Genomic DNA, 26799 nt, shown 5'->3' on the forward strand with positions numbered 1-26799 from the left:
GGCGGAACTGGTTGCCAGCCAATCGCAGGGCACATAGAGACAAACAGCTGCACTCATAATCACACCTTGGGGCAATTTAGAGTGGCCAATTAATGTTGCATGTTTTTTGGGATGGGAGGTAACCGGAGCGCCCGGAGAAAACCCACGCAGGCACGGGGAGAAGATACAAACTTCACACAGGCAGGTCCGGGATTGAACCCGGGACCTCAGAACTGTGAGGTCAGCGCTTTCCAGCTGATCCACCGTGCCGCCTTTTCTCAAATAATTCATTGTGAATTAGAGGAAATGAACCACTGTGGAGTGAGAGAAGCACTTGGTCCCAGAGAATGGTGGGCTTGTCCTATCCCCAGGCAGCAGCCAGGCTCATCCCCCAACTCTGACCTGGGAACGTTTCCAATAAATGCCACCGCGAATGGGCGCTTGGTGCCCTCTAGTCAATCAAAGCTTCTGATATTCTTGCTCTTTGATGCTCATGTCCCATTTCTCCACACCGGCTTTGGTTTCCTTTCTCTCTCTAACTTGTTTCATTGTGCCTTCTATCTCAAAAGGACACCCGGAAGTCTGGAAGATCTTTTTTCAATTCAGCCTCAAACGATGGCATTCCTGCACTCATAACGTTGCTCATCCCATTGCAGATTGTATCCAGACCTAAGTTTCCTTTCTGGACTCCATCTTGAGTGGTTTGGCTGTCGCTGCCCTCAAATTCTCCCTCAGTTTCTCATTAAGTGTTGTTTCATAGTCCGTATATCGTTTTTTTTAATTGTCGGTCTAACTCATTATGAAAGCAAGAGTGTGTTATTTGAATGAGCAAAACTTTAGAATTACTATCAATATGTGGCTGATACTTGAGCGCAATCACTTCGCTGCCATCTTGTGTCACACGCCACTGGAGGTCCTGTGTGGCCCCTCTTATTTTTTTGGCCGGCACTGGCTTAACCCCTTTGGGTTCATGGGTTCCAACTAGAATAATATATTTGTGGATTAATGTAATGTTTCTGTTTCAACACTTGTGTTCTTTACCATTTTCCTTGTTTGCCACATGCTTCTGAAAGTCAACTATCTCCCACACGCATTCCCCTGCGCCCCCAAACACACACACACACCCACAGACGGGGTGACCTTGAGGGTGTTAGGAGTGTTGACATTTGTTTGGACGTTGCTTCAATTCCTCGGACCGCCGCGGGGCTCACATGGCACTGACATCAAAGGGGGGCATTTCTTCCCCTCATGTTTATTCTGAACGTACCACTGTCTTGCTTACTCTTTTTATCAGCCTCTCTCTCTCTCTCTCCTCTCTCTCTCTCTCAATGTCTTTGTCTTTTTTTTCATTTTCAAAACATTAACAGACCGCATTATATTTAGGTATGGATGAAAAATAAAAAATACATTCACATTGTATTGTTGTATACATGTACAAAGAGTGGTAAAAAAAAGGTATAAATATACATTTCGATATATTTTATGTCTTATGCTACACATTTATATTTGTTACGGTAATATGCCCCCCCTCTATGAACTCTGTGACCTCCTCGGGGAGCTTGCATTTTACGATCGTTAGCGTAGCATGTTTGTTGCTACTGCGCCAAAGATCAGAAATGGCTGCCCGTAAGTTTGTTTTAACGTAAACTAAGACAAAAAATGTCGACAACAACGGCTAGTTGTGCAGCTGCTTTTTAAAGAAATCTGTCATCACTCGTGCCGATGATGCCGCCAACACGGAAGTAGCACCGCAGTCCGAAACAATGACAGCTCGCCTCAATGGTTTCTGGAGGGTATAAAAACAATGTGAGCTCAAACTAAGTAATATGAACGTCTTAGGCACATAAAAAAGAAAAAAAAAAAAAAAAACGGGAGAGTGTACACAATTGAAATAGACACTTTTTTTTTTTTTTTTTAAATGTGCCCATTACCCTCATTTCTACGTAGTTTGAGCTCACTTTGTTTTTATACCCACCTGAGGGGGGCGAGAGGCTGCGCTGCAAAACCAAAACTCTAGGGATGCAAAAATTGTTACCCCACAAACGCCATGGATGGCACAGAGGATAACATGCTGTGGGAGCAAAATAGGATCACTGTTCATGAATTCAGGAGGCAACAGAACTGGACCAAGTCACCAAAGGTAGCTATGATGGCTATTTCTCAAATTGGAGATGAGCCAGATGTTGCTTTTGAAGTCATGGCCAAGAATGTGTAATGTAGAGGATAAACGGCACTATGCACAAACGTTTCATGCAAGAAATGTTTAAGTCAAACAGTGGAAATATGACTTTAAGACTGTAATATGTGTTAGCAGTATTGTCTGTACCTGTATGTATGTATGTTATGCCATCATTGATCATTCATTTTAGTTGGTTGAGGGATTCTGTTTTGACAATTACAGGGACCAGGACAAGCCTGTCCTGTGGCCTGTCCCGAGATTAGATTATGGCTACATCAGCATGTGCACAATGATTATTATAAATGATTGTTGTACAGACAGTTTTTTGAAAAACAATACAAGTACAAACCCAACAAAATATAAATACATAAGTATTTTGAGCATATGGGTAGCAGCAAATTGGTGGTGCGCATTGTACATTGATAGAAGGGTTTTCCTGATTTTTTTTAGGTTCACTTTGGGGGTGCACATTATACTTCAGGAAGCATTATACTCGAGAAATTACGGTATGTGTAGTATAGCAGAGTTCTTTTGATTTCACCCCCCACTGTGTTATTGTTAACCTGAATGTTCAAGTTTTCCATCCATCCATCCATCCATCCATTTTCAAGACCCCCTATCCTGGTAAGGGTTTTGGGGTTAAAGTCTCCTGTTAAAAGGACAACTCCTGAAAAATCCTCCATGAATCAAACGTATCTACAAATGATTAAAACAATAAATTTTGCCTTACCTTTTTCCTAGTATCCTATTCTTTATTATGATGATGATGATGATTATTATTATTATTAATATTATTGCAATTCCCCTTTCTACTTCTGTGGTTGTCATTAGTCATGACACTTTCCCCCTTCGACATTTCTGGTGACCTTTGGTGGTGAAGTCTTTAGGAGCTTTTTTGCTGGACAGGAGGAAAATGCAGCCAAACTTTAAATTTTTATTAAATTTTGCATTTCCTCCTTAGAAATTCACTGGCATACTGAGCTGTGAGCTTTTTGTTATTTTCCACCCACCACCAGCTCCCCTCAGGGGAGGTGTTTTGGTTTGATGTCCTCCACCACCACAGGCAGATGAATGGCTACATAGAGGGCCCCGGGGTTGGGGGGAGTTGGGCACGGTGAGGAGGCGCTTTGGACATGTTAAAGGACAACCTGTGAGGCTTTACGGGGGCCTCTTCGTGATGGACAGGGTTCCACTTCAGGTGGCAGTAATTTCTCTTAAGTCAGAGGGGAGGGACTGCAGGGTCTCATTGTGTGTGTGTGTGAGTGTGTGTGTGTGTGTGTGTGTGTGCATGCGCGCGCACGTGTGTGTACTTGTGTCGGTGCCTCCAACATGTGTGTCACGATTGAAACAATGTGTATGCATTCAATGTGAACATAAACTGTAATACACAGAATTCCCCTTTTTCACAGGGGGAAACCCGCTCATAATTATTTAAAACCTGCAATACAGTATACACTACATAAAAAAAAACATTTAAAGGTTTTACAACCTCCACACCCTTGTAAGATTAATCAAGCATAAAATGCGTAGAAAATACAGTATTTATTGTAGTACCTTTCCCTTTAAGTTGTGGGGGCCGAGTGAGGTGGGGTGTGACTTTTGTTTGTGAGTGTCTGTGTGTGAGCTGTTGCTTCTTCATGACTGACCTCATTGTGCTGTTTTCAATAAGCAGCAAGGTGGACGACCAGTTGTCACATCTGCCTCACAGTTCTGCGGTTCTGGGTTCAAATCTGGCTTCGCCTGTGTGGAGATTGCATGTTGTCCCCGTGCTTGTATGTTTTTTTTTCTGGGTACTCTGGTTTTCTCCCACATCACAATATGATATATATAATAATATATGCATGTTATGCATATAGGTTAATCGAAGACTCTAAATTGCCCCTAGGTATGAATGTCAGTGCGAGTGGTTGTTTGTTCATACTCTATGTGCCCTGCGGTTGCCTGCGACCGTAGGATGTACTCTGCTGAAGATAGCTGGGATAGACTCCAGCACTTCTACGAGCCTGGTAAGGATAAGTGGTAATAAAAATGAATGAATGAATGTTTTCAAGAAATGACTGAGGAATGAATCTGTGACTATGGCTCTCCTTTCCCACATGCGAGGGTATTACAATAAGTGTACAGTATTGTGAAACCCATAGAAAGTGATTGCTTAAAAATAACAAAAAGGTGACCTAGCAGACGTGCTAACAATGACATATGTATGCACACACGCACACGCACGCAAGCAAGCGCACACACAATTTCCCTGGCTCACGTCAATGCTCTTCAGGGAGTAATGACAAGATTGAGTTACTGAGTTATGCTGTGCGCACTGTCGTTGATACCTTAACCAACTTAACCGACGTTACCCTCGCTGCTCTCCTGACCTGAATTACCTCAATTCCGCTGACATAGTGGCAGCACTACACTGAAGCACAGAAAAGAAAATGACTAGCGATCATATAAGTTTACAAGAATAAAAGGGGTAAATGTAGGAAATGATTATTGCACGTGACTAAGAAATTTTAAATGTCAGAAATTGTCAGAATTTTATGACAATCCAGGATAATACACAAACATAATGCTAATGTAAGAAAAAAAGACGATTGTGGTAAATACTATGGTCTGAATTGAACCACATAAAGTGAGCTGTTACTGTTTTCCATTCATCTTCCCAGGTTAATGTTGTTGCATTCTAAGTAGAAAATGCTTATGATATTACAAGATATAATCTCATATTGCGACATTTTCTAGTCCTCAGATTACATTTTCATTTTTCTCAGTGTGGGTTGTTTTGACAAGTCTACTTGTGAGTGTCTGGCTGTTAGCTGTGGCTGACAGCAGCTCCGGCATGAGTCTCGTCATTATGTTTATGTATTTTACTGTCGTCCCATTATTCAATAAATGGCTGAAAAGTGTAGCCTGACTCTGGGACACCCCCACGCGCACACACAGGTTTGTATGTGTCAGACTGTTAGCTGGTCTACACAAGTCATCCTTGGGGAGGGAGGTTGGGGTGAAGGTGTCGTAGTGTTATATTTCAGTTGCAGAAGGCTTCTCTGTTCCCTGCTGAATGGACTATGTCACTAGTGTCTTTTCATTGTTTTATAGGAAAGTAAGGAGAAATAGTAGTAGAGGACTGTGGGGGTAGGTTGAAGAAATAAGATGTCATGCTTACAGATTGCAGGCTGATAAAGATCTCAGTGACATGTTAGGCTAATAACACATGGGTGCATACATTTTCATCATGTACTTAATCATTTACGTGCATGCAGTAGGATGCAGTTTTTGTACGTGTATTCGGCTGTGTGTGTGTTAGTGGATGTGGATGTGTGTGCTTGTGTGACTGTGGTCATCGGAGAAGGTTTTCCCGCATCCTCACAGAGCGGTCGCTCTATATTTGGGGGCTGGAGTGAAGCTAGTGACCTGGAGCCTCACCCCACACCTGCCCCGTGTGTCTGTGCATGACTGTTTGGAGACACGTACGCACACACTGGCTTGTAAGCTTTTGTGTAGTCTGCGTAGCTGCTTTTGACGCAAGCGTGTTCTGTTAGGCGTCTGCACTTGGCAAAATGACAAAATGAAGCACAGTTAAGTAGACTTTTCAAGTGTACTTCCCTAACTTGCTAACGTTTTTTCACAATGTATAAGGAGGGATCTCGTTTGATGGGCGTTCCTCATCTGAGTTCCCAAAAATTAAGCAGGGACTCATAAAGCATGGTGGCTCTGCTTCCACAGACGTACAACATTTGCTATCCACGTACTGTATGTGTCTTGTTGAAGTGCTTCAGCCAGTCATGATCCACTATCAGCATGAGTCCTGTCATGGTGCGAGCCAATCAGAGGTAGATTAGGGCGTTCCATAAGTACGACACATTTTCCGGACACAAAATGTCATTGTTGTGGTAACACCTGATGTGCCACTCATGAAAGCAGCGAGGTGGCAGTGGTAAGTAAGCACACAAAGTGGGACACCTGAGGAAGTACTCTGGCGTAATACCCACAATTGGATTTGTGATTTTTTTTTCTTTTTTTTTTACATTTTTTGCCAAGACTCGCTCTGTGTATGTGTTTATAAACCAATCTTTGAACAAAAATGATAGCATGCTGCTCTTCATCTAATTTCTTGTAATGCTGAAAGCCCGTTCTTAGTAGCGGGCCCTGTGCCATGAAAATATTTTTGGATCAGTGGTGAGTTCGGCTTTTGTTACTCTGAAGATGAGCCTTGTGACAAGAGTGGCGAGAGTATGCTGGAAAAAAAATCAGCGTCCTTAAAGACAAGCTTTTTCACTCGTGGAGGCAGCACTTCATAAAATACACGGACACCATTCGGTCTGGGTAATCTGCACATCCGACAAAACTCAACACAACTCAGCTCTGCTTACCTTTTGGCTTTGACGTGATAGCAAGGGGTAAAAATCTTGGAAGTTGCGGAACTTTTTAGTAACTGTGTCACTATAGATCCCTTTTAAGTAATTGTGGCATTTTAACTACTTGGGCCATGGTTGTCTTTATTTGAGAAAATATGGTATTTTTAAAAACTTCCATACAGCACTGGACATGCTTTCCTCTCTTGTCTCTCTCCTATTATGCACCACTACCCCTACCCCCTCATTCCATCACACCCCCGTATGCCCCCCACCCCTGCGCCTCCCCTTTAATTGCCACTCTTGGGAGCATCCTGGGGGCTCATTAATTGGTGAAGAGGAGACAGGTGGCGCCACAATGTTATGATGCCTGTTGTTAGTCAGTGTGTGTGTTGTGTGTGTGTGTGTGTGTGTGTGTGTGTGTGATGGTCCCTGCTTGTTAGGGGTCCCGAGCCCCCTTCTCACTGTAATCTCTTTGTTTATGCAGTGCGAAAAGGGCCTGGCTGGGCCGTGAACTCCCCACGCTCTTATCCCACTGTGCCACTCACCCCTCATGGACCCTCATGCAAACCCCCCCATCCTCGCCCCTGCCCTTCCAACACTCCGTTTTGCTCCCATCACTTCCACCTGCCCATCCCTATTTCTGCATGCCACGTTGCTTTCCGGATTGAGCCATGTCCCCATACACCAGGGGTAGAACTAAATCAATTTTCGTTATTCATATTGACTGACGCTTTAACTTCAAAATTGGAATAAAATTATTAGTCCTTGTGCTATTCTGAAATAATAGTCCACCAAACAACAAATTCAATTTAAATATTTGAAAACTATCTGTTGCACTGGCAAGAGAGTACCCTGCCATGTCGTGGCCATTGCTTTTCCCCCTGGAAAGGATTTGCTTTTTCTCTAAAATGGCTTACATTACCCAGGATTCCTGTCCGTACCGCCACCATAGGTAGACCTCAAGTTGGTTGTGGGTGTGTTGATTTCACTTCAATTTTTTTACCAGGCCCCCTGAATTCAGAACATTTGTTAATTTTACTTAAAAGCAACAAAAAACAGAGGCTCGTTAAGAAGCCAAATAATCTGCTCAAGTAAAAGTACTGTTAGTTGAACATAATAACGCAAGTAAAAATAAAAAGTAGCCCTCCCAAAAATGATTTCTAATAGTATTCTTACTCTTTCTGAAGAGTAAAATTACTTTAAGTACTCTCATTCTCTTGAAAAACGGATTAAAGTGCTGATTAAAGAAAGAGCTAATTTGTCAGAGCATAATCGTAAAAATAAAATGCAGCTAAAACCAAATCTAACAAAATAAAATGTGAAATGGCAGTGTGTATGTGTAATTGTGCGTGTGTGAGACAGAGAGAGAGAGAGAGAGAGAGAGAGAGAGAGAGAGAGAGAGAGAGAGAGAGAGAGAGAGAGAGGAGAGAGAGAGAGAGAGGAGAGAGGAGAGAGAGAGAGAGGAGAGAGAGAGAGAGAATAGCACATACCCCAAATGCTTTTAAAGGAACTTATGACCATAAAATAGTACTAATGTTAATATGTTAATGTGCACAGCCAAAACAACAACAAAACCATCTGAAACTGCAAGCTGCTTTATCAACTTAGCAATGGGCTGTAATACCCCTGTTTGGCCCGACAGTTCCAGGAAAGCAGTTGTTTTTGTCGTTTGAAATCAGCATTAATTAGACCACGTTCATATGAGGCTCCTCAATTTGATTGGCCAGCATACGGGCCAAAATAATGTGCTCGGACCAACTGGCATAACATCACACATGGGTAAACAAAACACTTTTGACAAACACTCATAAGTCACCTTTAGAGGTGTAATTTTACCCCAATAAAATTGATGCATTTTAAAATAAAAAGTGCTGTGCCATGTGATGCTCGCTCCTAAATCTGTCTAAGAAAAACAGGCAGCAGGCACGCGCTGCTAAGATAAATCAACTGAACGCGCCATTGTGTTTGGCAGGTGTGAGAGAGAGAGAAAGAGACGATGGTGAGAAAAGAGAGACACACATGCACATAGGCAGTTTTTTTTTTTTTTTTTTAATTACTCTGATGCTATTCCTGGCTAAGCCGGCAGTTGTCATTGCTCCATGGAGGCGCACGTGGATCTTTTATTAGCGTCTAACTTCAGGAGGTCCTCCCCTGCTTGTGGTTGATCGGATCACCAAAGTCATCCCAGTCGTTCCCTATCATCATGTGACCACCGCTGTTATTAAACTGTATGAATAGGCGACACATGACTATTGACTGTGGTGGAAGCCCTGCTATATTTTGTCCCACCTAAGCTCGTAACCGAATTTGCCCTCGGATGTCAAAAAAGAGAAGCAGATTCATGAGGGAGTTTTTGGCAGAGGCCCGTCGACAGGATTGCTGCTTCTACTGTGGAGGCAGGGAAAGAAAGGGACAGAAATATCGCCCATCATCGGGAACGTACGTAAACATTGCTGACAAAATTGAGGGAATATCTGCAGGGCTGCGAGTTATACTGACAAAGCTTCATTCAACCACACACACACACAACACACACACACACCACACACACAACACACACACACACACACACACACACACCACACACACACACACACACACAAAACAATGCAATAAAGCAATGATAAAATAAAAGTAAAATAAATATCAATAAAAATACAAGTGGTATCCTGTGTCCTTTGTTTCTTCCTAGTCCCCTAGCACTTTTGTCTCAAAATATATTTCCTCATTAAAATAAATGAGAATGCATTAATCCCTTCCATTCCCCACAAAACAATTAAAAAAAAATTAAATGGCTGTGTACTGTAAAATAGGTTGTAAAATTATTTGGTTTAAAAACGGGTAATCAAGCCCCAAAAATAACATTCATTCAGATGCCGTGCCTAAATAATGTGCGTCCCCCCCCCACCCCCACAAATTTAAACCCTCCCCCAGCCCTGGTGTACTCCTCGCAGCACGCTCTCTGTCTGTCTCTCTCTCTCTCTCTTTCTCTCTCTCTGGTGGTTACGCTCCACCGACTTTTGTTTTACTTTTCTTTAAGCAAGAAAACTCCTTTTCAATTTTCCTGTATTGTGTGCAAACATCTTTGGCATGATACATCTCTTATTCACAGCTTGAAATTAATTAAGACACCCTTGTCTTGTTAATTAGCCATGTGATTGTGGGATTTTTCATTGAATGCGTGATGGAAGCTACAATATATGTTTTTTCAAGTCCACAATATGTCATTCTCTTGGTTTTAGGATTGGTTGGACAGTAAACTCCAACTACATTACCAACAAACACCTTGAAGCCTCTTTTTTTTGTAAAATATTTACTAATTATATCTGGCAAAATGCTGCTTGTTGTGATGGGAATGGAGCCACCCGTTGCCATACGGCACTCGTATCTCAAGTTTAGGCAAAGCATAAACTTGGCAGATCAATGGCTCGTATTTCAAAACACCCATAAGTCAGCTCACGCATATCTCAAAGCATATTTGCGATTGAAACATCTCAATGGACCATTCAAAAGGGCATGAGCAACTTCATAAAAAATGACCAACAAAACATTGAGTACATAAAATAACCCAAAGTTCTGAAAGTTTGTTTGATATAAAGTGAAACTGGAAGTGTGACAAGTTTAATGGTACAATTTGGTTTTAATTAGTGAAATTACCAACTGTGTCACTAAATGTCTCCAAAATAGGCGTACGCATGGCTTAAAGTTTCCATACACATGCACATATTTTAATGTCTTTTATTTTTTGTAGGTCACATACTTTCCAAGAAGTTGCATGCATATCTTTCATGCCCCGTTTTGTGCGTGATTAAGTTCGGCCCCTGGTGCATAGCTACTGTTTATGGGGATCCTGCGGTGCGGTCAGCCCTGCCGAGGTATATATTTTCCAGTAATATACTTAACATAATGAGTCTGATGAATTATTGGTGAAAAAACAATTTATCTGATGTGACAGTTTCTTTGAATGTTCAGAAATTTCCACTAACCAAGCAGTGGGCTGATTTTTGCGTTTTTTTTAACGATCAATTCACGGTCACGACGCTGCTGCTTTTAGTCATGATTTTCAAGGTTTTTATTTGTACAAATTTGTGAGCTGAAATGGACTTTGGGGTGGGTGGGCACAGCTGGTGCTTGCCTCATTCTTTGCCAAGCTGTTAGCAAAGGCATGAATCAGAGCAGGAGGCAGCAATCACGGAACTCCCACTCAGTAAACTTCTTCTGTCCACTGTTGCTGTTTGAAATTGCTAACATTCCAGCCTTTTGGCCCCTAAACCTCTTGCTTCTTCTTGTGAGGGGTCTCCATTCATTTGCCTTCTGCCCTGGGGTCTGGGGGCATGAAATACAATCTTCATGTTTGCCTTTATATGTAGGTTTTGTGGAGAGTTGGAAAAAAAAGACTCAATGAACATTTTATCACATTTGTCACTTTGTGGCCCGTTAGAGGAAGTTCCAAGATAATCGGGCCATTTCAATGCTTTAGAAAATAATGAATTTCCAATGACAAGTCCGGGAAGCGTGCTGTATAGTAATTAAAAAGAACATCAATGTATACTATTTCATGAACACACTGGCGAACTTATGAGACCACCACTTGACTTTTTGGAATTGTTTGTATATAATTATGACAGTATTAAATATTTATTTTGTATTAGTTTTTGAATGTAATATTTGTTGTGTTATTTTTTAGTTGTCTGTTTTAATTATTGCATTTTAAAGTACTTTTTATATTTTTATTTCATTGTGATATATTTTATTGGATTTTGTTATTGTTTTAACTTAAAGTGAATCAAATTTTGCTTATCCTTTTACTTGGAATTTTTCATTTAATTTTAAAATGTTTATATTTTTATTTTTTCAATATCACCCATTTTACATTTAATACTTTTCCTTTTCCTTTCAATGCATTTCTATACATTTTTTAATTTGATATTTGATTAATTCTCTATATTTTTTTAAATATATTTTTGCTTTTTTCACAGATATTTTTATGCCAAGTTAAAAGAAGAAATGTCACATGTAAATCAGCGCGCTAATCTTAGCGTGCCCCAATGGCTAATACTTAATGTGGTTCCTATATAAAATTTGTCTCATTACCGTCGCTAACAGTTAAATTCTGGGGATGCCGGTTGTTGTGTGTTCACAAGTCCATTCACAGAAAATATCTCTGCATAATTTTTACAATATGCTCATTTATCTTCCAAGTTTTGACTCCTTCCTCTCTTCCAACTGTAAACTTTCATCCTGACAAGAAAATCATCCACTGATGCCTCTGAGTGTTTTTCCTCTCTTCCAGAGTTGAAAGGTCACTTGAGAACACATCAGCAATGGGTTCGAAGGTGAACCCGGCTAACTTTATTTTTTTTCCCTCTGTCTTTTCATTCATTCATTATGACAGCTGACATTATGCCTCATTTCCTCACTTCTCTCCCCAATTTCCTGTGTGGAGATTTGGTAGCGGCCAAGTGAAAAAGTTGTGCTAGGCCTCAAAGTTCCAAGGTTGGACTATATTTATATAGTTTAGAAACGGTGACTAAATGACTAAAAATAATCTACCTCCAAAAAATCCATGTCGTTCTCCGTCAAATACATGTATGAATATGAATTATTTTAATTTCGTCATTATTCATAGTCACGGGCACTTTGCGCATGCCCGATTTATGAAGTCCTTGGCATCCTTTCTGTCTGTACTCTTTGCCCTCAACGTGCTTCTTTGATTGTGATAATAAATTTGACCTAAGGTAGCGATTTAGAGTCCACTAACCAATTGCGATACCACTTGTTGACGAGGTCATTGAATCAGCTTCAATTTTAAAAAGGCTTCAAGCATGTCTGAGCATAGAGCTGCCATCATCATTTTTTTCAACCAGTTCCAAACAGTGCATCTGCATCAAATGTTCTTTCTCTTTTCCCTGCTTTTTGGGAACTAGTAGGGGGACGCTAGGTGCTAAGATGACTTTGCTCTGCGTGTGCTAGAAATCGTAGCTAAATACTTTCCTATCATGTCTCCTCTAAGACCCTAATCCCAGCCTCCTTGCTGGAAAATTAGCTACAATTCTCACACTTGCCATTAGAAGCAGCAATAGTTGCGTGTGACACACCAAAAAAGAAAGGTTAACAGGAGAAGAAGGAGAAGCCATGCTAACTGCTGAACTGACATGAAATGTACGGCAACTAAACACCAAAATAAGTGCTTAAGTGATACATTACATTTTTTTAACAGAAGTCTGAAGTGTGCTACAGTGGAAAATAACCAACTTGGGAAAAGCAAATTAAGTTTTGAGATCAGCACATAAATGCTCTCAAAGTTATGTTACAGTTTGTCTGGTTTATTTTAGTTTGCTCAGAGATCTTATAACCCATTATACTTCCAGTATAATTTTTGTGATTAATTTTAGATCGGGGCGGCACGGTGGCTCAGCTGTAAAAGCCTTAGCCTCCTCACCCTTCCCCGGCCCCGCCTGTGTGGAGTTTGCATTTCTCCCCGTGCCTGCTTGGGTTTTCTCCGGGCACTCCGGTTTCCTCCCACATCCCAAAAACATGCAACATTAATTGGACCCTCTAAATTGCCCCTAGGTGTGATTGTGAGTGCGACTGTTGTCTGTCTCCATGTGCCCCGTGTTTGGCTGGCAATCAGTTGAGGGTGTATACCCCCCACGCTGCCTGATGACAGCTGGGATAGGCTACAGCACTCTTGCGAGCCTTGTGAGGATAAGCGGTTAAGAAAATGGATGGTATGAAAGTTTATATCGGGATGTATACCGTTACTGTGAAGACATTCAATTGATACCCTCATATGAATTTTAGGTCACATTGCCCAGCCCAAATTAGAAATAATGCTATTGCTTCTCCTGACAGTTACTGTATTCATGACAACGATCATGTTGCAGAATATATTAATACAATAATATTAAACAAATAAACAAAACCGCTCGAAAAACTAGTCATTAAAAATGATAACACGCTTTCTGCTTATAGACTCCGGTATTCCACGGCAGTGCAAATTTAAAATTTACATACATAATGTATGTACAGTTCATTGGCACAAGAAGCTTTCGTGTTTCCCCAGTGGTTAGGGAGTCTCTCTCTCTCTCTCTCTCTCTCTCTCTCTCTCTCTCTCTCTCTCGCTCCCTCCCTCCATCGAAGCGTAAAGGATTGGCTATGTAAATGCAGCAGTGGCTCGGTGTGAATGGACAGCCTTAAACCAGATTATGTAAAAGTGCTTTTTGGTAGAAAGGGCCGCTGCAGTGAATGGGCGCGGATTAGCAGATGTGCTGCTGTGCCACCGGAGGTGTTCAGCCCCCTGCCCGCAAATCATTTCACACAGCCCATAATGGGAATAAGAAAGAGGTTCCAATCCACTGGTACCAATGAAAATCCTTCCAGAAGAGTAAACCCCACAAGTACAAGTGTAATTTATGTGTGTGAGTGTGACTACGAGGGCTGTATTTTCATAAATTGTTGAGCGAGCACCGGAGCACAAATGGAGAAGATCCTCATGACCATTCTTGCAATACACCAAAGGGATCTCTGAGCTAAAATGACTGGTTGAGGCAACCATTTTGCATTCATCAAATATGAGACTGCGAAATTAATGGTAACACTTCTGAGATATGAATGAATATGCATGAATTTACCAGTGCAGACGTCACATTTTAAATGCATTGGGGTATCTATGAAATTTCCGAAACTGGGACTAGCTCACCTCCTCACGTAGATTTGTGTTAGTCACCAAAAAAGATCCCAAAGTGTGTGTGTCTATTTTGCCACGTTACCAAATGTGAGCATGTTATTAGTTTTAATTCCAAATGATATCCGAATACAATGCATGATATACAATCCTAATCCCTCTGCTTCATCCCCTTGCCTCGTTTGCTTACAGTGAGGTAGAATGCGATTAAGATGCGAGGATGCTATCTTGCTACATGTTAGCATTATACATATCTGTTTCTGTAGGGACCTGCAGTTGTCAGGTGCTTTCTTTTTCTTTTTTTTTGACACAAACTGGAACAAAACCTTTTTACCCACTCTTGAAAAGAATGAGATTTCTTAGATTATTCAATGACTTTGTATTTTGGGTCAGTTTAGGAAAATTCATCAATTTCTAGGGTGAAGGAATGACTATTTTTATTTCGGTCAAATGTCGAAATGGGTCAAATTTGACCCTAACAGGATGTAAGGGTTAAAATGTCTAACTCCCAACAAACTGAGGACACCTGCGGAGTCAGCTGCTAAATCTTCCAGTGTGAAGTTATCATTGGGGGGGAAACAGTCTGTGCTCATTAAAGAGAGGCTCTGAAGCACGTACTAGATGACTTCGTTATCCTGAGGCCATTCCGCCTCGCCGCCCAGAACATGTCTGGACCTGATTCCCTTGACACTGCTCTGAGTTCACCAGAGACCAATTAATTAACACGGCTTGTGATTGGCCAGACACTTTCGGTGTGGCCGGGTCACCGCCATGGCCGACCCAAAACTGTACACAGTGGACGTTGACACCTCCGTCGTAGCTTCAGTCGAGGTCCAATTTTAATGTGGGAAAGGGCGCTTAGATGGGAGAAACTCTTGTTTATTTACACAGTGATTTTTCCTCTCATCCCAGAGAGCGGCTCTTTTGTTCGCGGCTAATGAACATCGCTAACCAGTGTGAGAAAGAAAAGAAGAGTTTGTCAGGGCTGCTACAAACGAGAAAGATTAGCATGGAAACAAAGCTGCTTTGTCACTTGAGTTTAGCGTCAAGGCAACAATCGGCACACCAGCTTGTTTGCTAAAAAAACAAAAACAAAAAAAGCTGTTTGCTTATATGTGTGTTATACACACACACACACACACACACACACAGATATATATATATATATATATATATATATATATATATATATTTTACATAAATTCCTTTTCTGCCACTGTAAACAGGAGAAATAAACACACAAGCTACAAATAATGCACAGTTGAAATTTTCCACAATACATTAGGTAACACTAAATTATTGTTCATATCGCCTGTAGTTTATGATATACTTCACATTGCAGGAAAAAAATAGGGATAGGAGAGAAACAATAATAACAATTGAAAAAAAAACCATAGTCAAAAAATTGTCCAAAATTATGTGTTCAATGTTTTCGTCTTATAATTATGCAATCATTCCTGTCCACTTATTCATCGTAACCACAACCTTCCAAAACAGAAAGAGACATGATAACTAGAAATAAGCATAAAATTTAAAAAATACTGTTGTAGTGTATCGTCTGGTTTAGTGTTGTTACATTTGCAAACTATTTGTTCAGAACGAATCTTTTTAGTGGATGAACTGAGCTGAATAAGTTTATGAAAACATTGGTTGTTTCTGCTTGGCCGTCACCCGCCGGTGTGATGCAGCCGAGTCGCTTGGGACTGTTGTTGCTTTTTTATTCACATATTAAGAATGTAGTTTAACTGATGCATGGATAATTATTCATATCCGTGTGTGAGGTCATTGAGGGGAAGGACTGACTCAGTGAAGGATTTACAATACTTGGCTTAATTCACATTTACAATGTGTTACGTGAGAAGTTTAAACTTTGTCTGGAGCCTGGACTGTGAGCTGGTTTAACATCCTGCATGGTGGATGTCAGGTAGTAAAGGCTCCTGCTGGTTAGTCGCCCACAGCTTTGCTAGTCAAAGAGTTTGTTAAACTTGCCACTGGGAGCGAAAAAGGTTTCTCGCTCTTCACATCAAAATTACTGTGGAGGCAGCAGTGCTGCATGTTTGTGTGTCTATTTCACTGACACATCACACAATCAGCATCCATCCATCCATCCATCCATCCATCATCCATCCATCCATCCATCCATCCATCCATCCATCTATTTTCTTTGCCGCTTATCCTCACGAGGGTCATGGGAGTGCCGGAGCTTATCGCAGCTGTCAACGGGCAGGAGGCGGGGTACACCCTGAACTGGTAGCCAGCCAATCGCAGGGCACATGGAGACAGACAACAGTCGCACTCACAATCACACCTAGGGGTGATTTAGGATGTCCAATTAATGTTGCATGTTTTTGGGATGTGGGAGGAAACCGGAGTGCCCAGGAATGTTCTCCCACGCTGGTACGGGAGAACATGCAAACTCCACACAGGTGGGGCTGGGATTGAACATGGGTCTTTAGAAGGGCGAGGAGGCCAAAGCTTTTACAGCTGAGCCAACGTGCCGCCACGATATAAACTTAATTATAAAAATTATACTTGCCGTACATTTCATGTCAGTTCAGCAATTAGCATGGCTTCTCCTTCTTCTCCTGTTAACCTTTCTTTTTTGGTGTCTCATACACAACTATTCTTCCTTGTCCTTGAGTGCTAACGACAAGTGTGAGAATTGTAGCTAATTTTCCACCAAGGAGGCTGGGATTAGGGTCTTAGATGAGACATGATGGGAAAATATTTAGCTTAGCACCTAGCATCCCCCTACTAGTTCCCAAAAAGTGGGGAAAAGAGAAAGAACATACAAAAACAGATGCACTGTTTTTTTAAACCAACTTGGAACTCGTTAAAAAAATGGTGATGGCGGCTCCTGTCTATCTATCTATCTATCTATCTATCTATCTATCTATCTATCTATCTATCTATCTATCTATCTATCTATCTATCTATCTATCTATCTATCTATCTATCTATCTATCTATCTATCTATCTATCTATCTATCTATCTATCTATCTATCTATCTATCTATCTATCTATCTATCTATCTATCTATCTATCTATCTGTCTGTCTGTCTGTCTGTCTGTCTGTCTGTCTGTCTGTCTGTTAAAAGTCTAGAGAAGCGTATGAGAATTGTGTAGTTATTAACGTTTAATTACTTACTGTAGTATGTTGCCATGCCAAGTCTGCACTAAGTTGCTCATTTCATGTGGCATCAACTACACAAATATTTACGTTATTGGTTCATGTGACATGATTCTGTAACTTGCTTGGCATTTATTACCAAGTTATGGCTAAGGTTAAGATAATGATTTTTTTGTACCGTGGATACGTAATATTCAAGCCACTTGGCAGCTGCTGAATGTAATTTAGAAGTTCAATTTTTTTCTAACTTAGTTCCTTGTGAAATCAAGTTATCGTTAAAGTGACTAAGCAACACTGTTAGGCACACCTGCAGAGTTGAATGTTGACCATTGTGTAAAAAAAAAAAAAAAAAATCCCTAAGTGGAAATACTGTAATCTTGCTTGCCAGCTACTTGTCATTTACTGTAATTACTCCTCCACAACTGCAGAACACAAATAACGGCAACAAATAATCCACCAACAAAATATGGTGAGCGGTAACACGCTGGCACATAGGCAGCATTGATATGACACAATTAATTGCTCTTCTGGACAGTTTTTAATAACTCCAACTGGCTCGCACAATGGAAATAAACGCACAAGTGAGAATTATACAAAATCAAAAGTTGTCCGCAACTTGTACGGGCATGCAGTTCTTGTATGATTATGCAAGTTTTCCTCTTGCTTCCTTGTGTGTTGTTACATATTCGACCATTTAATTTGATTCTGCTTGTTACAAATTGCAGTCCATAACTTGCACAATAGAAATAAACGAAAACAACTGGAAACAATCCACACAGTAAAAAAAAAAACAAAACAAAACCAAAAAACACTCCACAGCATCCAGGTGCACCAACTTGTATTATGTGATTATGTGATTCCTCCTCTGGCCAGTTATTTATGATAATCACCACCTTCCACTATAGACATAATCATGACGATTAAAAATTACCATAACTGTAAAAAAAAAAAAGTCCACAGCACGCTTGTTTACCCACAGGCACACACACAATGTACTATCAATAAGAGAGGACTCCTGTCCCCATTTATTCCTGAAAAACACCACCTTGCACGATAGAAATAAACAAGCCGCGTAAAATAATTCCGAGGAATCCATGCCAAATCCGTCACGGTTGGAATGGACCAGTAGTGTGAGCAGGCTGCTCCTACTGCTTTCTTTTCTATATGCATCTACCCCCACCACCCCTATTTCCCCTTTTGGACGAAACCTGGTCTTTCTCCTGTCTGCTCCCAGCCCCCGTTTCTTTTCCTCCCACGGACCCCCCCACCCCCCTCACCTCCACCCCTGCCACCTCCCTCCATATGTGTCCCAGCCCTCCCTCCTCACTGTGCAAGTAAACTCTCTCTCTCTCTCTCTCTCTCTCTCTCTGCGCTCCTGTCAATTCAGGTTGGAGGACGAGCCACCAGACCTACTGCTGTTACCGCCGGAGGTGGTTGTGGTGCTGCGTTTGGCGTGGACTTTCGCACATCGCGGCAATACGGAAGCACAGCCCGGTCAGCCCTCCCCACGCCCGTCATCCTCCACACTCGACAGTAGAGGAGAGAGGCAGTGCGTAAGGAGTGTCAAGCCAGCGTGGAGGGGGAGTAGAGCGGAGTGGCGGGTTCCACTCTGACCATGCCAGTGTGGGGAGGAAGGCTGCCTCTCTGCCTGTGGAGCCACAGTACTGCGCTGCTACTGCTACTACTCGGACTGTTCTCTCTAAACACGCCAGTGCACGGTAAGAGCCCACGCCGCCTATCCCTTTAAATGCACTCATGTTTGAATGCTTGAGAGTATTAACACGTAGGATTCTGTACCCCAAAATTACGTTTTGAAGTAGTTGTTTCCTTCATTTTTCACTAAACTCCTACTTTACTTTTCCTAAAACCTCAACATTTGCACAGTAAAATTCCTAGATGAAGAAATATTCTCGAGATATTTCACTTTCCTTTCCTTTTTGTATTTCAACAATTTAATTCATTGCACAGCATTTCATTTCATTGTAAGCTCTTGAGCATTTCAACTGTAATTGCATTCCCTCTAGTTTTTGTCCCTTCAAGTGTTTTTGCTCATCATTGATCATTTTGTGCCAACCGATTTAATTACAAGTGTGCGTAAGGGTTGATGGATGCTGTCAAAGCACATCAGCCGCTTTGTCCGTGACCATGTTTGGTATCTGCTGTGGGACTGGCGAAGTGTCACATGCGCAACCGTAGTATCTTTAGCACTACAGTACCGTGTTCTATGGCGTTGTTGTGACTGTTCGTTAAGACCCGTGAGTTTATGCTCCCCAAATATCACAAGGAATAAGCGGAAGGAGGCAGGGTAGTTGAAAGGCTTCTGTGAAATGATGCTCTGTCCATGGTGACATTTCTTTCGTTGCTACATATGCCATTTCTGGAAATTATTTTATGATGCCAAGATGCATTTTGATGATTTTTTTTCTTTTGTCAATGCGTTATAAGCAAGGAAGAAGCTAGTTGATTTTTGATTATATCCTGAAAAAGTAAAAAACAGCATTCGTTCATTTTTAAATTGGTTTTCAATGAACATTATTTATATTTTTTAACATAATCCTTGGGAGATGATTTCTTGGTGCAAAATCTCCAAGAGAAAGGAAAAAAAGAAAACAAACACTTTTGTACATTCAAGAGACGAAATCATTGAAAACATTTCTTTAATGGATGGATGGATATTTGTAATGGGATGCAAGACTTGGAATGTTCTGAACTCCTGTTGCCACAGCAGCACCTAGCAGCAAACATGCAACAAGTTGGGCTTGAGGAGAAGTTGAGCTGACGTCACGCTGGCATCCTTTCGACAGCACACAAGTTGAAACTGCATCAACAGCACCTCAACTTCTACACATTCAGTATCTATAATGCTGCAATGATAGCAAATATCAATATTATACTAAAATGCAATATGACAGCATGCAACTGTTCCATGTACATGATTTGGAGCAGTTCCATCAATATGGATCTAAATAACGTGACGAAAACTCACAATCATACTCACAGGAGATGCGGATTATGAAATGTGTTCAAGTGTGCAAATCCCTGCAATTCTTCCAAGTCAAAGCTTTACAGTGACAACCAGAGGAAGGAATCGAATTGGAAATCCTGATGTCATCGAGGGCCAGCGCTCTGGCCCTGCGAGGATGAATTTGGAATTGTAACCGATTCAAGAAACCGTCCCATTGCTAAGTTACTGTATATTACATCGGCCGTTACTACCAATAGTGAAGGCCCTTGGGCACGGCAACAGGTAATAGCTGAAATTTGATCTGACAAAATGGGAAAAAAATCAATCAACCTCCACATACAATATGTATACTGATGGCACAAATGCAGAAACACCACAAAATGAAGGGAATACTGTAGACTGTTGGAAATGAAGTAATATACTTTCATTGAGCAATGACATGAAGAAAAAATAATTTTCCATAGGTTGTAAATGCAGGTTGACACTTCTAATAATAATAATAATAATAATAATAATAATAATAATAATATAATAATAATATGCTAACAGAAAAGGCAAAGCCGCAGTCGTCAGGCTCTATGCTGGATTCATGTCACACTACAAGTCTTCATGTTAAAAGTTGTTTTGTTGTGTTGATACATACAAATTCAGCTCCTCGGTCCTTGGGGGAGATCCACGCTCTACTGAGAGCCATTCTTTTCAACCCCACACCCCCTTCTATGGTTTACACCTGTTTGCTACATTATCATCCCACCGTCACATTCCAAAAAAGGAGGAATTTGAAGAATAACGTGTGCACTCTTAAACTGTCTGCGGCACTGCTTTGCTTCATGAGTAATCTCGTCTGGCCTTATTTTTCTCTTTTCTTTTTGGTTCGGGTTGGTTCTATTTAAAGTGACAGGGCTTCTTTCAGCCGTTGGGAGCTCTGAAGTCCGTCCAGCTCGGGGGCTCATCATAGCTCACACAGTGCGTGCCCCCCCCCACCCCCAACACCCCCCCACCTCCAACTCCCGAGGTCATCCGGCAACCTTTTGGCCGTGCATCATCCGTCCTCTCGTCCATCTTTTGCTGTCATGGCTCACTTTAGAGGTGGCTTTCCGTTCTGGTCGTCTATCCGAGCGGGTGGCTCTGAAAGCCGTGACCGTCTGAGCATTTGACACACACTCATGCGCACACGCACACACTCATAGAAGGCAAACATACAAAGTGTCTGCATGTTTCTGATTCATGCGAACACTGACTGCTCTGTCCAAGAATCCAAACAACAGCTGCCAGCGACTGAGACGTATGTGAAGTCTGACATCGAGCTGAACCCAGGCCAAGTTTTTCTCCTTGAATCATCTGAGATTTTTCTTTTTTTTTTTTTCATTTTTCAATCAAATCTGGATACAAATCTCTGAGTTCAACAGGCTCGCAAAAAAGCCAAAGCTTTTGTTTTTCCTCACTTTGGTCACTGTTGAAATTGTTTTCCATTGCTAAAATCGTATATTTACACTCGACATGAAATTTTTAACATGGTGAGTCCTTGAAATGATTGTCCAACTTTGACACACACATTAGATAGCATAGGAAAATAAGATGTGTCATCTGCTGTCCCCCATCTGTCTTGGATAATGGTACTTGCTTCTTAGGGTGCATTTGGGCAAAATCTATAGTAAATGTGCCCTGGAATTTGCTCCAAATAGATGTGTCATGAAGGACGACTGGAGCATCAACCCCACGTTTCAGAAGACTGGGGTTCGAATCCCAGTGCCGCCTGTGTGAAGTTTGCATAATCTTTCTGTGCCTGCGTGGGTTTTCTCCAGGCACTCGGGCTTCCTTCCACATCCAAAAAAAACATGCATTCATTGGACACTCTAAATTGGTGTGATTCTGAGTGCGAATGGTTGGTTGTTCATATGTGCACGGCAATTGGTTGACAACCAGTTCAGGGTGTATTCCACCTCTTGCCCGAAGACAGATCCCGTGACCCTTGAGAGGATAAGCTGCTCAGATAATTGATGGATGAATATTGTATATGATCAGCAAATTTGAAAACCATGCTCCACCCGTATAAGATGGCACAGACAAAACGTTTTTGTGTGCTGTCTCGGACCTGCTTCCCTAATAGGAGTTGAACTGGTTGGAATAAATATATGTGGATGTCGGATTTTTGGTTCAATCAAATTTCAGCTTCTCTCTTTTGCCATATCAATTTAATCGGCCCAGGGCCTTCAGAAACACTAGTCCTGGTAGGTATAAATTGAATGATAACAGCAATGGGAAAGCCTTTTTTAACCAATCAGAGCTGCCCCTTGATGATGTCATCACTTGTCCGTCCTCTGGATGGTTGGTCAGAGCAAGACTTTTTGAAACTAACTTTGACTAGAAAAACACGTCTGTCGAAATGTGCACACACAGTAATACATTCAATAATTAGCATCGCTGATTTGTATTGATGAGATGATGTATGGAGCACAGCTGCATGCTGTTATTGTATTTTTGGTTTCTATAATTGCGATGTGACAGTGGTGGTATAAGTGGTTGGTAAAGTCGGGTAAGTCCCCACTGAATGCGTTGTCTGGCTAGCTACCAACATTTGAAATGATGACTTCCCGAGGCGAGTTCCCCAAAAAATTGTTTATCAGTTTACTTGTCAAATTTTCCTGGCGTCTGATGGTAAATGCTGAGTCGTGTGCACGGGAGGCCTTTTCATTTGTTTGAACTTATTCATTGGCTGACGCGTGTGATGGATTAACCCAGCAACATTCTCATTCATTCATTCATTGGCCAGCTTAAGGATGATTGATGTCACTGCTGACAGATTCAGCTCGGCATGGGAGGAAGGAGATGGAACTTGTGGAGTCCTTTAGTCAAACTCTTTGAGACACGTATTGTCTTCTCTATTGTCTTTTTTTCTTTGAACCAGCATGGTGATTCCCCATTGTGCTGCTAGCATTACCTAGTCTTCACCAATTGCTTGAGTTAAGTACAGTTTACAGTGGTACCTAACTTATAGATGCCTCAGTTTTTCTAAATACAAGCTCCAGCTCGGTGGATATATGTATGTATTTATTTTCTTTTGTTGGTGTCGCAAGTCAAATTTTTAGTTACAATTAAGGCTGTAGATACGCTGCCACATGAAAAAAATTACTGCTGCAATTACGGACCTCTCCAAGGATTGAAAAAAACAAAATCTGTTTCAGTGTCAAACTCTCACCGCCACAAAACCTGGAATATTCCGTAAATGTTAAAGTAACATTTTAACATTTGTACAAAATAGATTAACCAGTTATTGACACTGGGGAAAAAAATAAAAAAAAAAAAAAACAGTTGGATTTTTATGATAGTTAAAACAAAAATTTGCATGCTGATTTCAAAATTGCAGTCAGTTAACTTTTCAAGTCTGTCAAGTTTTTTCCCCTCAATTTACCCTCCAGATAAGCAAAATTCCACTCATTAGCTGCAGTAAGACTTGCTAGTTGATTACGATTTGACTCATCTACTGCTTCTTGGCAACTTCTTTGTGCAGTCACAATTGAGAAGTGTCTGCAGCTCCCAATAGGTCAGTACCATCAATATCTGAAAACAGAACGCTAGCATAGTAGGAATTATGAGAATTTGTGCCAGGCTTTTCTCTTAACCTTGTAATATTGGGTATATTGTTTTAAGTTCGATTCTGTTTTAAGATGTTTCTTTCAGTTTTCAAAGCTTGTAATTATCCCATCTCGATGTTTTATGTATATAGGTATGTATTTCCTTCTTCCACTTTGTTCTCACTTTCTTCAAAAACTTAACATAAGATCAGGTTTGCAGTCCGCACCCAAAAATGAGTCAAAAACAGCTGTCAGACCTAACTCAACAAAAATTGTTTCCCAGTGATAATAATTACAACAATCTGTCCTCACCTAAGTTGCAAAAGATAAATGAGAAGGTACTGTAATCCTTGTTATAGAAGTACACGCTACACGTTTCACAAAAAGCCAAAAGAGAAGGACTGCAGCCCATTTTACATGGCAAATTCTCAAAAATGAATGCCCACATTATGTGTAGTGGGCAAAATTTGTGCAATTTCGCCTTGGATTTGGTCTCACATGCGCAAATTCCCTTGAAGGTTTTGCTCAAAATATAAGCCTTGGAATTTGACTGAAATGTCTGCTACAAATCAAAATGTGTGAAATTTAGGCAAATTCAATTTTTTTGGGTGTTGTGCCATGATCGACATCTTGTATTGACTGCTGAAACTGTAGATTGGAGGTTGGGGGGTGTGCTGATTTTGGACCACTATAACATAAAACAGCAGGATACATACTCTTGCAAACATTTTGAGTTCGATCCCCACACAGAAAACAACAACAACAAAAAACTGACTGTAATTCATCAGTTAAATAATAATTAAATTGGGGCCATCCATCTTTTTTCTGGACTGCTTAACCTCAGAAGGGTCGCAGGTGTGCTGGAGCCTTTCCCAGCTATCTTCGGGCGAGAGGCTGGGTACATCCTGAATTGATCGCCAGCCAATCACGGGGCTCTTATAGACAAATAACCCTTCACACTCACATTGACACCTATGGACAATTTAGCTTTCAATTAGCCTACCAAGCATGTTTTGGGGATGTGGGACCAGCGTACCTGGAGAAAACCAACGCAGGCATGGGAAGAACATATAAACCTCACAGATGGAGTTGAACCATCTGCCTCAAAACTGTGAGGCAGATGTGCTGAACGCCCACCAAGTAGCCCCTTGTCATGGCAAAATTGAAATTCCTTGAACCACCATTTCTCCGCCCATATTAGAAGCTTAGGCATTGGTACAAAAGCTTGGCAGCGTCGTGTCGCCCATCTACTCATCTACATTGTCTGGGACACCTTCTTCTGATTGGGGCTTATTTGGTCCCACATCTAGCTTTATAGGGTTTGTACCACTATCCTAAAGTTCAGAAGACAGAAAATCCAAGGGAGGATTTAGCACTCTGATCTGTCCCGTGTGCAACCCAACTAAACTGCTCGATGGAAACCTGCTTTAAGTGTTGTCTGACAAAGTGATTCTCCCTTTGGACAAGCGAGAACAGGACGACATGTTCCCTCGCTTGTCAAGGAGAAATGAGAGCACGCTATGTAACAAATACACACACACACACACACACACACACCACACACACACACACACACACACACACACGCAGATCTGTGACCTTCCACCTACCCCGAGCTGCAGCCATCAGTGTAACTTCTGGGAAGCGAGGAGCGATAGCTTACATTTCATTGTCCTTGGTGGAAAGAAGCAGCACTGTATCAGTTTTCGCCGCCAGTTGCTGTGCTTTTGTCACCTGCTACTAATGAGACGCTGGCACCACCATGTGTGTCGCGTTTGAGGGTCTGTTTGAGCTTCACCAAGCACCTGCTCCTGTCGCCCACCTCCCATATTTCGCCAAAGTATCTGCAATCACCCACGTTGTTTCAACACCGTTCACAGAGATGGGAGCATGTCTTAAGCATGCTCGCATTCTATTTTAATATTCATCGAGGCCCTAACTTGTGAGTTGGGCTGTGGCTTGGTCATTGTTTTGTTTTTGGTTTCAAGCCGAAATGAAGAAGGGCGACCAAGTTTCGGAAACAGCTGCTTGAGTAAAAGCAAATCAAACAATTAAAGGAGTGTAATGTCCTTGCATGTGGGAAAGGAGAACCACTGTTGTAGGCCACAACATATAGTAAGACACTCACACTTAGACGAGAACTCCAGCTCAGTCAATCAAATCAATTTGGGTCTTTTGTGGGCAGATGGCACGGATCATCCCATTTAAATGGGGAAAAATGATTTCATATATAAATAATTGAGTTGCATGCTTGATCACAGAAGGAGTTAAAATTATGTCAATGAGGTACCACTGTATTTCTGCAAAGATGATGCATTTATCTGTCACTTTGTTCCAACAGACTCCATTATTGGTTTTGCGTAAGCGTTAGATTTGTTCAAGAGAGACGACTAATGACTAAGCGGTAATTTTGTTTCGCGAGACGTTGTTGATATCTTTAAGATACCTGTAAATGTAGCTTAGTATGAAGAGACCACTTGACGCTTCTGAGTTAGAGATAGTACAGCCTCAACGGCCTCGATTGTTGTCTTTGAGTAACAGTGGTGTCCAAAGAGACTCAGCTGTTCTTTAGGTAAGATATTGTTTTTTACAAACCGACTCAGTTGATATTTTTGAGTTAGAGATACTTTGACTCAAACAGGCAGGCACACTTACTGTGTTTGAGTAAGAGGTATTTTTGTGGAAATAGACGCAATGTCTTTTATTGACAAGTAGTTCATCACAAAAAGAGAGTTACTGTCTTGAGTAAGTCTATCCAAGAAAACAGTTAACGAGGAAGTGGTAGTTTTGCTCAAAGAGACACTGGAGACTCACTGGATTTGGTTGATGGCCACGCCGTGTCGGCCTCAAGGCTTCCTGTGTGGAGTTCCTGTGGTTGCAAGGTGACACCTCATTAAAAGTGCTGATCAGCCAGCTTCCAATCCCAAAACA

General features: G+C 41.3%; 1 protein-coding gene across 3 annotated transcripts in view; it reads left to right on the forward strand.

Annotated features, from left to right (window-relative positions):
* bmpr1ba (bone morphogenetic protein receptor, type IBa) overlaps positions 1-26799 on the forward strand; it is an 82264-nt gene that overhangs the window by 29740 nt on the left and 25725 nt on the right. For all 3 annotated transcript variants that reach the window (XM_061816827.1, XM_061816828.1, XM_061816826.1), the window contains exon 3: positions 18716-19046. In XM_061816827.1, the coding sequence (XP_061672811.1) occupies positions 18944-19046 (103 nt within the window). In that variant the 5' untranslated portion in view covers positions 18716-18943. The remainder of the gene's footprint in view (positions 1-18715; positions 19047-26799) is intronic.

This window comes from Syngnathoides biaculeatus, chromosome 4 (genome assembly GCF_019802595.1).
Source record: "Syngnathoides biaculeatus isolate LvHL_M chromosome 4, ASM1980259v1, whole genome shotgun sequence".
NCBI lineage: Eukaryota > Metazoa > Chordata > Actinopteri > Syngnathiformes > Syngnathidae > Syngnathoides > Syngnathoides biaculeatus.